General features: G+C 39.8%; 1 protein-coding gene across 1 annotated transcript in view; it reads left to right on the top strand.

The window, feature by feature from the left end:
• Positions 1-825: 825 nt before the first annotated feature.
• Positions 826-11,830, top strand: part of smad6b (SMAD family member 6b) — a 28,464-nt gene continuing 17,459 nt past the window's right edge. The window contains exons 1-3 of the mRNA XM_015047168.1: positions 826-2,316; positions 7,692-7,748; positions 9,811-9,888. Of these exons, the coding sequence (XP_014902654.1) occupies positions 1,521-2,316; positions 7,692-7,748; positions 9,811-9,888 (931 nt within the window). The 5' untranslated portion in view covers positions 826-1,520. The remainder of the gene's footprint in view (positions 2,317-7,691; positions 7,749-9,810; positions 9,889-11,830) is intronic.

Genomic DNA, 11,830 nt, shown 5'->3' on the forward strand with positions numbered 1-11,830 from the left:
CAGACTATGGGATAAGAGCAGATACTGTAAGTCAGGCCTCATCCAACATCAGTGTCTAACCTCACAAACTGGGAAGACTGATCAAAAATGTTCATAGACACAGTCACAAACTTTGTAGAAAAAGCTGTAGCTAATAAAGCTGCAAAGGATGGACAAATATCAAAGGTTGACAATGTGTGTCACTGTTATTTATATGCATGAAGGCAGGTGAGTTAATACTTTTGGTAATATAATAAAGTGCACAATAATGCCACTCATACAGTTTGCTGTGAAGTTTTTTTTTAAATGAGCCTAAATGCTGAATGAATTGAGAGTTAAAATTAAGTAATCTTGTTAAATAGTCTTTCATTCAAAATGCGTGTGGTATTTAACAAATATATTTGACAATCACATATTAAATAAATAAATGAATAAATAAATGAATGGACGAATAAATAAACAAATAACAATTAGTTATTGCTATTCGCCCCAAAACACAGGAAAGAAAATCCAGTGAATGATATAAAAAAGTTCCTTAACTTTCTCTTTTTCCGCCTCATTTTATGACAGATGAAAAATCGAATGCGGCAGAAATGTGAATGAGTTTCAGCAACTTTAACTTAAAAAACGAGAGGTGAGTGTTTCGCCTTTAAGAGTTAAGAAACTTGAAACCTTGTTTGCGCAACAATCAGTGCAGCTCATAGCCGCCAAAGTGTCTAGACTAGCACATGATGGTAGTCAGCCAATGGCTCCACCGCTCTCCTCGGGGGCCCCGTGTGCGTGTGTGTGCGTGCGTGTGTGCGTGTGTGTGTGTGTGTGTTTGAGTAAGGAAGACGGGGGGGGGGGGAGAAAAAGAAAAAGAGCGAGAAACGGAGAAAGAAAAGGATCCAGGCTGCAGTTTGGTTTAGATCTGAGCAGAGACGCAAGGAGAGCTGTTCAGCCGCGGATCGAGCCTCTTCGCGTGTAGTTTGAACTCTCGTGGATGTTTTCTTTCAAATTATTATTGTATTTTGTTTTGTTGGGATTTAACGAGAAACATCTCGAGGATTGTGGACTTGTGGTGCATGGTTCCTGGGATTTTAATCGCACCGAAGTGGGCTACCTCACACTCTGTACCGGTGTAGAAAGTCGATCCGAGGCTGTTAAAAGTGTTTCGGTCTGTGACTTTATACCGTCTCTGGTTGAAGGGTACAGGCTTGGATTATGTTGCTGATCGTGCTATGATGTTTTATTCGTTCCTATCAAACACATAAACAGTCCATTCCGCAGCGATCTGCCGCAGCTTTTGAGTTATTTACTGTGAAATCAGCTGAATGCATGCATTTTAAACGGAATGCAGCAGTGCATTTGTTGCATGGTTTTCTTACTCTAGATGCAACAAAATAGCCGTCAGTCTAATGTTGCGGTTTTGCCACCTATGCTCTCCAGTTGGCTGTGCATGCGACTGCACGGCATTTCAGTGTCATTGATGTTTTGCAAAGACAGGAATAGTATATCCGTTCAAGAATAAAGCCTCCCCTTCTAAATATTCAAGTTGTCGTATGTTCAGGACGAAACGCTCAGGTCTTGTGCGGCGACTCTGGAGAAGCCGTTTGATCCCAGATAAAGAAGGGGAGGATGGAAATGGCAGAAATAGTGAGGGCTGTAGGGACGATCTTTTTGGCAACAACCCAGAGAAAATTCCCAAAACGGAGTTCCGACCGATGACCCTCAGCGGGTCGTTTTTCGGGGACATAGGGAGCGTGTGCGCCGTGGAGAGCGGCGGCGGCGGAGGTTTCGGCGGCTTGGGGGTCACGTCGGACCAAGATGCAGGCGCGGTGTGCGTCCCGGAGCAAGGGAGCCCCCGCTCCGCGCTGGACAGCGAGTGCAGGACGGTGACGTGCTGCTTGTTTAAAGAGCGGGACCACGCCGAGGCGGCTCAGGGCACCAGGGATCCGGGGTCGTGCCACTTCATGCTGAGGAGCCTCGGACCGGGAGACGGCAGCAGCTCACCCGAGGCGCAGGAGGCGATGCCACGCACTGTGTTGGAGCAGGAGCTGAAGGCGGCAACGTACTCCTTGCTGAAACGGCTAAAGGAAAAGGCGCTTGATACCTTGCTGGAGGCGGTGGAGTCAAGGGGAGGGATGCCCAGCGACTGTGTTATGATTTCCAGGACAGAGTTAATCCTGGGTGGACATGTGGCATCCCCGCAGCTGCTTGTGTGCAAAGTGTACAGATGGGCTGACCTGCAGCACACGGCCCAGCTCAAACCGCTCTGTGAGTGCAAGAGCTTTGGGGCCCAGGACAGTCCAACCGTATGCTGCAACCCCTATCACTACAGCCGGCTCTGTGGGCCAGGTAAGGACACTTTTCCTCCAACCTGCATGTCTAAAGCTGCGCTTTTCTTTCACTGGTCGTTGTTACCTCTTAGTAAACACAAACTAACGCCCAGGTGAACCAGAACCGACCCAATGCATAAGCAAAACAAGCGAAGCTCTAAAGAAACACATATTCTCACAAAGTATACTCTAAAATGAGCTATGGGCCTGTTAGCTCTTTGCCAGGTCATAACCCTATATCATAGCTAAACATGCCGTTTTGTACCTGAACACAAACAATTTCATGTCCATTTGCACCATTGCAAATGAGTTTATTTTTCACTGAAGTTGAGGATTGAGGACTGATTCTCACAAAATTCCCAACTATGACATTATTTAATTGAGTTGCACTTTAATCTCTAGAAACTTAGCATTACATTCTGTCACCATATTTTTGGTTCTAATCTTTTTCATTTCTGTTGGTTCCTAGAAAATGTGACAAGCAGCTTGTGAACATTTATTCTTAATACCACTACAGTTTTAGTCACTTGTACCTGACATTTTTGTATGAATTGGTGCTGCACATTGTTTTGTACTAATCACATGACATTCTGGAGAACTTAGCTTCTTATATTAATATTTCATCCCTTCCTGTCCAGTCCAAACCAGATTTAATTTGAAGCACTATCCAAAAAATACAAACTCTATTATTTACTTTTATTTGCTTTGGGAATCTCACGTTTGGGAATCAGAACTGTACATTTCTATAAGCTGTTATGTTATGACCCTTGATTGAACCAAATTAATTATCAGTGATGTCACTCTTGGAGATGCCATTTACTGGAGTCACAAAAACACATTTTCTGACAGCTGTTGTCAAATTAGCCATCCAACGTCTCCTTGGAGGGTCTGAATTGATGCATGGTCAGTGTGAAACATTGCGCTGTTGACATAACTATTTTTTTTACCAGAATACAAATCAATCAATGCTGCAAAATGACAAAGGTGTGTAATGACCAGCACCCCTAAAAATTGAACATTTGTTGATCAAGAATCAGTAGGGATCTAATGAGATCCTATGCCACAAGATCCCCTAAAAATGTTAGTGATTCCAGATTGTATTCTGTCCAATTGGTGTCTCAGTATGACTTTATCTGTTTAAGTTATTACATTGAGCCCTGGATATAAGGGCAAGTGCATTATGCTAGACACTCTCAATTTATGTTATTGACTTTTTTTATTTTTTTTTTTATGTTATTGACTTTTTTTTTTTAATTTAAGTTTGGAAAGGTCCTTCATTTTGCCAGTTGACTTGACAAAGTCGTCTGGGATCAAGGAAGCTTTCATTATGTCTAATTGTTTATAAGCTAGAATTTTGGGTGCCTGGAAGAAAATAGAAATCGTGGCCGAGATACCGATAAAACGTGAAACTCTGTAAAAATGCTTCAACTGAGTAACCGTCAGCCACTAACCAAAGGGCTCTGTCAGTTCTCTTATGGAATCCAGACATGTTTTGTAATTTAAAACCCTGAGTACTTAATAAAATCTGTGAATCTTAGTTTCTGGAAAACTTTGTTAACGTCTTGTCCTGTTCTTATGGCAGTAATATTGTGCTTTGTCTTGCCTTTGTTAGTTGAATTTATCACTACACAACTACGTTTAACAGTCCTTAAATGATAGTATCAGAATGTCTAATGTGTTTTGCACTAGAAGAACAACTGCTGGCTGTTTTTTTTATCGTTTCGCTTAAACCTGAACCCTTCTTCCCAACTTCACCATGTTTTCAAAATGCTGACAGTGGTGGAAAATGTTTGATGCTAGGCAATTACAGCAAGTGATCCCCCCAAATCAAATTCTGCTTGAGACCTCACTGAACTTTGAACTAGCTCTGAGGTGAACACTGAGCAGCATAGCATGTGTCAGCACAGTGTGGTATGCTTTTTTATGGTCCTGTGTGTTCAGGGAGAGGATTACCGCCACCAGTTGTAACTCTCAATGAGCAGGTAGAGTTTAACCCAAACGCCTAATGTTGCATCTTATCAGTGCATCGAAAACGCAACTTGCTGCTATGCTTGCTTGTTGTAAGCAGTGATGTTTATCCGTCCCACAATCAATGAACTGTGTTGTGTGGTGCCAGTAGCTCCGGCGTAACCATTGTCCTGTGGTCCTGCAGCTGATGAGGGCCCAGGAACGGGGTGGCATGGGTTGGTTGTATGAGCCACTTTTATATCGGAAACAGACAAAACAGCACAGTGAATCACACCAACCCGTGTAACGTTATTCAATGGAAAAAAGGCATGAGGGAATCCGAAATGTCACAACATAACTATGAGGATATTAGTCAGTTTATTTCCTTCATTATCTTCTCAGCTTTATCAACTTTTTCTATCAGTCTTTTTTTTTTTTTTGGCCTACTTTGATACGCAGAGAAAAAAAAAGCAGAGATTCTTGTTTGATTAAATGGATTTTAATTACCATAATTATCCACCCTGTCACATGAGCAATTTTGAAGTTGCAGTGATGTAACACTCATTTGAGTCAATTTGGCTGTGCTCAAAAGAAAATGTAGAATCTCTCTGACTTATTAGAGACTTAGATGCCAATACTTGATTATTCCCCATAACAGAGAACAACACATCTATGGATTTTATTCAACATTTTGTTCATTTTACTTTTGTGCTCTCATTAAAACACTTTTGGTGAATAACTTAAAAATTGAGAGTAGCTCACTGCAACAGTGTGCAGACAGGATTGAATTGTTTTATATTATGAAAAGCAACAAATATTAATGGAGATGCACAACATAAAACAAAACAAAAAAAAAAAAACATGTGGACGTACATACTGTTTCCTTTAATTGATAGTTTCCCCTTAATTAGCTCTAAACAATGATTGCATGCTGAAGAGTCAGAATGTTTCTTTTCTCTAAAAGACACATCAAAACTAAGAACTTCTATCATTTTCAGCCTGAAAACACATCGAGAAACAACAAGTACTTTGATACATTTCTTTAAGCTGTGTAAAAATCTGTGCAGGTACAAAGATATGTGCTTTAATGTGTAACCTGTAATCCTTTATTTCCTGTTGAACTTAAACTGCTAACTCTATCAAATTACAAAGAGCACTTTTTTCCCCCTGTTTTGTGTTGGAGTCCTTTTAAAAAATATCAGAGCTGAACTCTTCAGGGCAAACCTAAGTTTTATATTTATAATAATCTCACATGTTAGATGTATTTAGTACTGTACTTCTCTTTGCAGAATAACACAAGTATAACAAGCTGATGTTACTTTCTATTTCCTGTAATTAGCTGAGTAACATATAAACCATCTATAGATTGCCAACTGTACTTTTAATCTGGACATACAGTTGGTTAAAACACGTCCCCTGGTTGCTCATCATCATGACTTTAAACTGTAGGAACGGTATGATAGAACTTTTTAGAGAGTGTATCTTAATACCAATAATCAGTCCATGTGTATAAGCCTCAATATGTCAAAGGCTTCATTGTATCTGTTTTAAGATAAATCTCTGAAAGCCTGCAGCATGTGTGTTGCTGTTTAGCCTCACCCACAGATTTGGACCTGCTGCCCAACAGGTCACTTTCAGTTTGTGTGTGTGTGCGTGTGTGTGTGTGTTGAGAGCTCTCCACGGCAGAGCCTCTCTGACCTATATTAAACAGATTAAGTTTTGGCAGGAGCGAGAGTGTGATTTGGAAAACCTTAAACGCTGGGCCACTCAACCCCAGTGACCCGATGACAAGGCCTGGTATCGTGTGTAGAGATGCGAGTGTCAGTATTTCTGTCTCCTCGCTGGCACATGGGGTGGATTTTCCATAACATCTACGTTTATTAGAGCCAGCTGGTTATGACAAGCACTTTTAAAGTCGTAGAGCCAACAATATCACAATTTGTATTGAAGCAAAGTTGAAAAACTGACGTAGCTTTTGTGCTCTTGTTCTCGCGTATCACTGTTCATTGTAACCAAGGTCGGGTATCTTAAATGTCAGCTGGTAAACTATAATTAAAACATTACTTTTGGGGGACATTTCACTCATCTGGAAATGTAGATGTGAAATCCTGCCATGTGAGCTTCCTTCCCAGTAAAACACCCAAGATGAATTGGAAGCAGAGTGAGAGAGGCACGTACCCCTTATTGGGACTAAAGCTCGTAGTAGACATAGCTCACATGCGCTCATGCGTGGCCCAATAGAACTGGTATTTCTTTCACGCTATTCAAGAAGAGCCGCTTTGAATCCAGGCTTTAATCGCTTCTTTTGACATTGTTTGTAAAAAGGGGGAAGATAGAAGTAGAGTGGTACCAAATGCCGTTCAGTTCGAGGAATAAATTTTTGATTGAATAATAGTTTAATCATATGTGAGATTCTGAAACGTGTCTAAAATAGTTTGAATCGCAGTACTGGAACACACTAGTTCTTAAAGTGTTTATATAACCTGTAGGTAGAGAGCTTATTTAACTCCAAGTGGACAGAAAGTTTTTCCCTTTTAATTCGCCAGGCATTATACTTTTGGAATGAGATCAGTTTCAAGTTGCACTTTAAAAGCCCTTTTTGTCCTGAGGAGGTCCCCTCATGCTATTTAGGTGAAGGAGTGGTGATAATATACAGTTTGCATACTGCTGGCGCCAGACTGACTAGCTGTGTATCTGAGTGACTGAGTTCAGATCCTGGCAATTACTGCCGCCACTCTTAAAGGACCCGCTGCTATTATGCTTTCCTCCTTCCCATTTTCCCTGTAGGCGAGGTCACAGCATGCTCACAAAGTTTTCTTTCCTTTGTGCTCTGCCTCTTGTGCAAGCTTCTCTCCATTTCTTCGCTTTTTATTAGATACAAGCGGGCTCTTTGGGCGGAGCGGCATTAAAAAGCAGAGTTTTGGTCATGTTTAATAAACTGCTAACTTCAGGTTATGGCCAGACAGTGGTCTGCATCAATTAAATAATACATGATTAAACAACAGCAACAAAAGTTTTCTGTTGAGTTTATTAGCATTTTAACTAGCTTGTGAAATAAAAGATTTGTTTTTATACTGTGCAGATGTAGCCTGCGCTGAATTTGATATGTTTTCTTGCGTGGAAGCCCTTGTTGTGGCTTGAATTCAATTCTGCAACTGTGGCTTTTTTTTTTCCTTTGCTCCTTTGAAAGCTAAGCAGAACTAATTTAATATTATTTTGTAATTACTTACGTATAGCTAATTCTAAATATCTCACAGCTTTTATCTTTCCAGAAACAATGTTATACTACATGGTCCATTTTACTCCCAGAAAAAAAAATTCTATCTTACTTTAAATGTATATATATATATATATATATATATATATATATATATATATATATATATATATATATATATAACAAAAAGATGTTTCTTAGATTATTAACATCACGGTTTTGTGTTGCAGAGTCACCTCCACCACCATATTCGAGGCTTTCCCCGAATGAAGAGCACAAGCCACTGGGTAAGAAACAAATACTCGGATGAACTTTTCAGCCATTGAATTTTTCAGAGCTTTCTGTAATACCTGAGATATTAATATTTGATTTTTCTCGTAACATACTCACGTCATTTACAAACAGACTCAGCTTTATTGGCCGACACTGTGTGCACAAACAAGGGATTTAGCTTTTGTTCACACCATACAGACATTAATTATATTTATATAAAATTCAGAGGAAAAAAATAAAGGGTAAAGGAAACAGTATGTACGTCCATGTGTATGTACAAAACCATATATCAAAACATTTTTAAGATTGCTCAGCATTCATTCAGTATTTTTACATATTGAACATAATGTATTGATTTAATTATATTAGTTTAAGCAATATCATTTTAAAATTGGCTTTTAAAAAGTTAGCCTGCATTACTCATCAGACAACAACTGCTACTAGAAATAGAGGAGAAGGTGAACAAGCCCATTACAGAGTCATTTAGTTTAGTGGGTAAGCTGCAAAGCAGACGCCAATAGTGTTGCTATCTAACAATCATAATATTCCAGTAGCAGTTGTACACTCTCTTATCTGATTTGTCACTCTGCCAAAATGTATTTTCTCTCACGTATCCAAAATTCTGTTACACTAGCAGTTTAAAAGTTAGTGAAGGCTTCTTCAAAGCTAATTTAACTGAGTGCCATTAGTCAGCTTAACGAGGAGTCTTTATTTCCCAATTCTTCAAAATAAGAGTCTTAAACATGGGCACAAAGTGCTGTGCTTAAGCAATCACCTTCTCACCACGGGCTCATAATTGCTTAAGGAGCTACTAGTTAGTGTTTGTGTCGAGACAGCCATCGCCATAAAGAAGAAGGTTGTGGCGTCTTCATATTGTTAGATTCATTACATTGCTATTGCTAACAGCATCAGATAATGCACATTTTATTTGACTAGGAGTGCATCTTCATGGATTTTGAAAGGAATAAAAATTTGTTTCAGGGAGAACAAAATGACAATGGCAGGAACAGAAACTAGACTTTTTTGTGTGTGGTTGAAGAGGAAGAAGAAGGAATCAGGGAAACCGGATCACTAGATCAAACTAAATGTGGGTTTGAAAGAATGAAATACTGAAATAGCATCAGGATTTTTATGGAACGTTGTGCCTAAATTGGTACGTTTTAGACCAATGATTCAACAACATATCCCTTGTAAGAGGGAATAACCAATAACCATACACCAAAGAACACAAACAGCCTAACTTGGGGACACTGCTGTGGTGTTCGTTGCTGCTGCATGATCTGATAAACATATATAGCCATCATAAAAAAAAATAAATAAAAAAAAGATGTGACAAAGACACAGTGTACTTTCTGTAAAGACAACGATTCAGTATTTCAAAATTAATTAAAATCAGGATTCTGACTGGTTACATCTTATTGAAGAAAACCTCAGTCCTGAACTCAAATCACAAAGAGAGCCTTTGATGGGACTGTCAAGGCGAAATGGAAAATAAAAATTAAGGAGCAGGGAACTTTTGCATCTGCGACAGACTGGCGACCTGTTCAGGGTGTGCCCCGCCTCTCGCCGGGAACGTCAGCTGGAGATGGGCACCAGCAGCCCTCCTGACCCCAATAGGGATAAGGGTGTTAGGAAATGGGTGGATGGAACTTTTGCATATCTGAAATTAGATAAAAGTTGTCAGGGTCATATGAGACTACAATTCATTTCTTTAGTAGGTCAAAATGTATTACTTCTGCCCTTTTTTTGGGGGGGAAATGCAATGTCTTTCCAGTTAAAAGGTTTTATTAATCATTTTGGTCTACATATTGTTTGATGAAAATGTGGAGCCTGATCACTTACAAGAGCTGGAAACCTCATTTCAGTTCCAGTTACAAGCAGGATTTTAAGAGAACATTAACACTAAATCCTGGCCAATATTGAATTGAATATTGAATATACTAAGGTGTTGATGGTATGACGAAACCATGTGGTGTTTTTGGACATGTTGGTGCGAAATTTGCACATGTTGAAATGATTTTTACAGAGTACTGAAGAGCTGCTATCTCAGTACACTTTCTTGTTTCTACCTTGCAGATCTCTCAGACTCCACTTTGTCGTACACTGAAAGCGAGGCAGCCACCTCGCCAAACATCGCCCCAGGCGAGTTTTCAGGTGGGTCTGTTTTTACAACTTTCATTGGCCTCAAAATAGGGACTCCCAAAAAAAATGTTTTGACCTTAAGGTCGTGATTAATGATTACATGGAGGTTGTCCACAAAGAACTGTAAATATTGAAGTAGTTTTTCAAACGAGGGCATCTTTTGAGAACTTTGAACATTGGAGAGAGGGCATTTATGTATTCCAATGCTATGTGATAATAATCAAGGGACAGGAAAAAGAATACGTGGTTTTCAAACTTTTCTGCAAATTCTGAGGATAAGCATTCCCACTGCATGCTACTGTCACCGCCATGTTACAAAATGGGGATGTTGTTCTTAGGATGATATGCGTTTTCTTGTTTTTGTCTTTTCTGACCGGAGCGGCTTCTTCCTTTCAAATTTAACTGTGTCGCAAAGCATTTTTTGCCACAGTCAATGTTAAATGCACTGTTTGGTTTCAAATTTCTATTTATAGTGTTTAATAGTAAGACAGAGTATATTAAAGTGAAAGTAGGTTCTTATCATTTGATATTTTTTTATAATATTTTTATTACACCACCAAGTAGGGATGTTTGTAAAATCATGTATCTACTGGCAGTTGTGTTGTTTGACAGACTGTGTTGTTGGTGATCAGTGTGCTTCTTATGCTTTGTTTTCTGATTGAATTGCAAGTTAAATCCTAATTTATTTGTAAATCAGAGTTTCAGCTCAGTAATAAATTTATGTGTGAGGAACACTTTCGATCACAGAGGTTGAGCTTCCTTCCTGCTTGCAAAACAGAATATTACTATTAAAGTTCAAGTTTCCTGAAGTTTTCCTCAACTCTTTATGTGCATTGCAGACGTTTAATTTTCAAGTTGTACTTTATCACGTTAAGAACCATTCAAAGAGAAAGGTTTCATTGTAAGCAGTGGAGGGGTTCAAAGGGGCGTGTGCTCTGGCTCCAGCGCTGGCCTTCCTTCTTCTGTTTTTCTTACAGAAATATTTGAGTGGGATCAAACCGTAATAAGATCCAAGATTGCTCTGAAACAGACACACACACTTAGTTTTCCATATGCATGTGGGCAGACCCACTTCCATGCGCAGCTCTGTCTAACCTGACTGAGGGGGCTAGAAATGGAGTTCCCTCTGTGAATGTGACCACACCAAAGGAGAGGGTTGGAAATCCTCCTGTCCTCCTGATTTGAAATGAAACACTCCCTTCTCCTGGTACAGTAAGCAGGCCTTTCATTCGCCCATTCATGAAAGGGTCACATCCAGCATCCACAGGATCAAACGAGTAAGAGCCCTGGCTCCGGAGCGGGTGAGGACCAGAGTTTCCTGTTAAAGGGTCTGCCGCGGCTCAGGGGCCCGGACACTGAGACGTTGACATGGTTACCTTGCAGAGATGTATTAAGTCAGCAGAACGCCCTCCTCCTTCGCAGCACGCACAGGCTGTCACCACCTCAGCATGGCCCGGCGACACTCCCTGAGTCAACAAATGAGGGGCTTGTCAGAGCGTGCACCACAATTCCTCAGAGGCTCTGGTGAGGGAGGATCAAGACATGCGGGGCTTTGGTTTCTTCCAGCTATATTGCTGTTTGCACAGGCCAGTTTAGATCACACTGCATCGGAGCACTCGGCTCCGTGGGCTTAAGAAAGTGAATCGCCACTTTGATGTTGCGCATGATGTTCTTTTGTTTAGAATATTTGCATTTGAATTAGATGTAAAGACATTTTTCAAAAAGGCATCTGCTGCATTTACTCAAAGTCCTGGGATCGAGACGTGTCCACGTAGGGCACAGACCATTTCTCTTGCAAAAAATATTAATAATCCTTAATAATCCCTTTAATGAATTAAGTAGTTTTGTTGTTGTTTTTTTTTTTTTTTTTTTTTTTTTTTTTACAAAAAAAAAGGTATTTTTTGGGGGGGAAAAAAAAAAAATTTTCAAAAATTTTTTTTTTTTTCGAGTAAAA

This window comes from Poecilia latipinna, unplaced genomic scaffold (assembly GCF_001443285.1).
Source record: "Poecilia latipinna isolate Pla-1442-1.1 unplaced genomic scaffold, P_latipinna-1.0 Scaffold811, whole genome shotgun sequence".
Taxonomy (NCBI): Eukaryota; Metazoa; Chordata; class Actinopteri; order Cyprinodontiformes; family Poeciliidae; genus Poecilia; species Poecilia latipinna.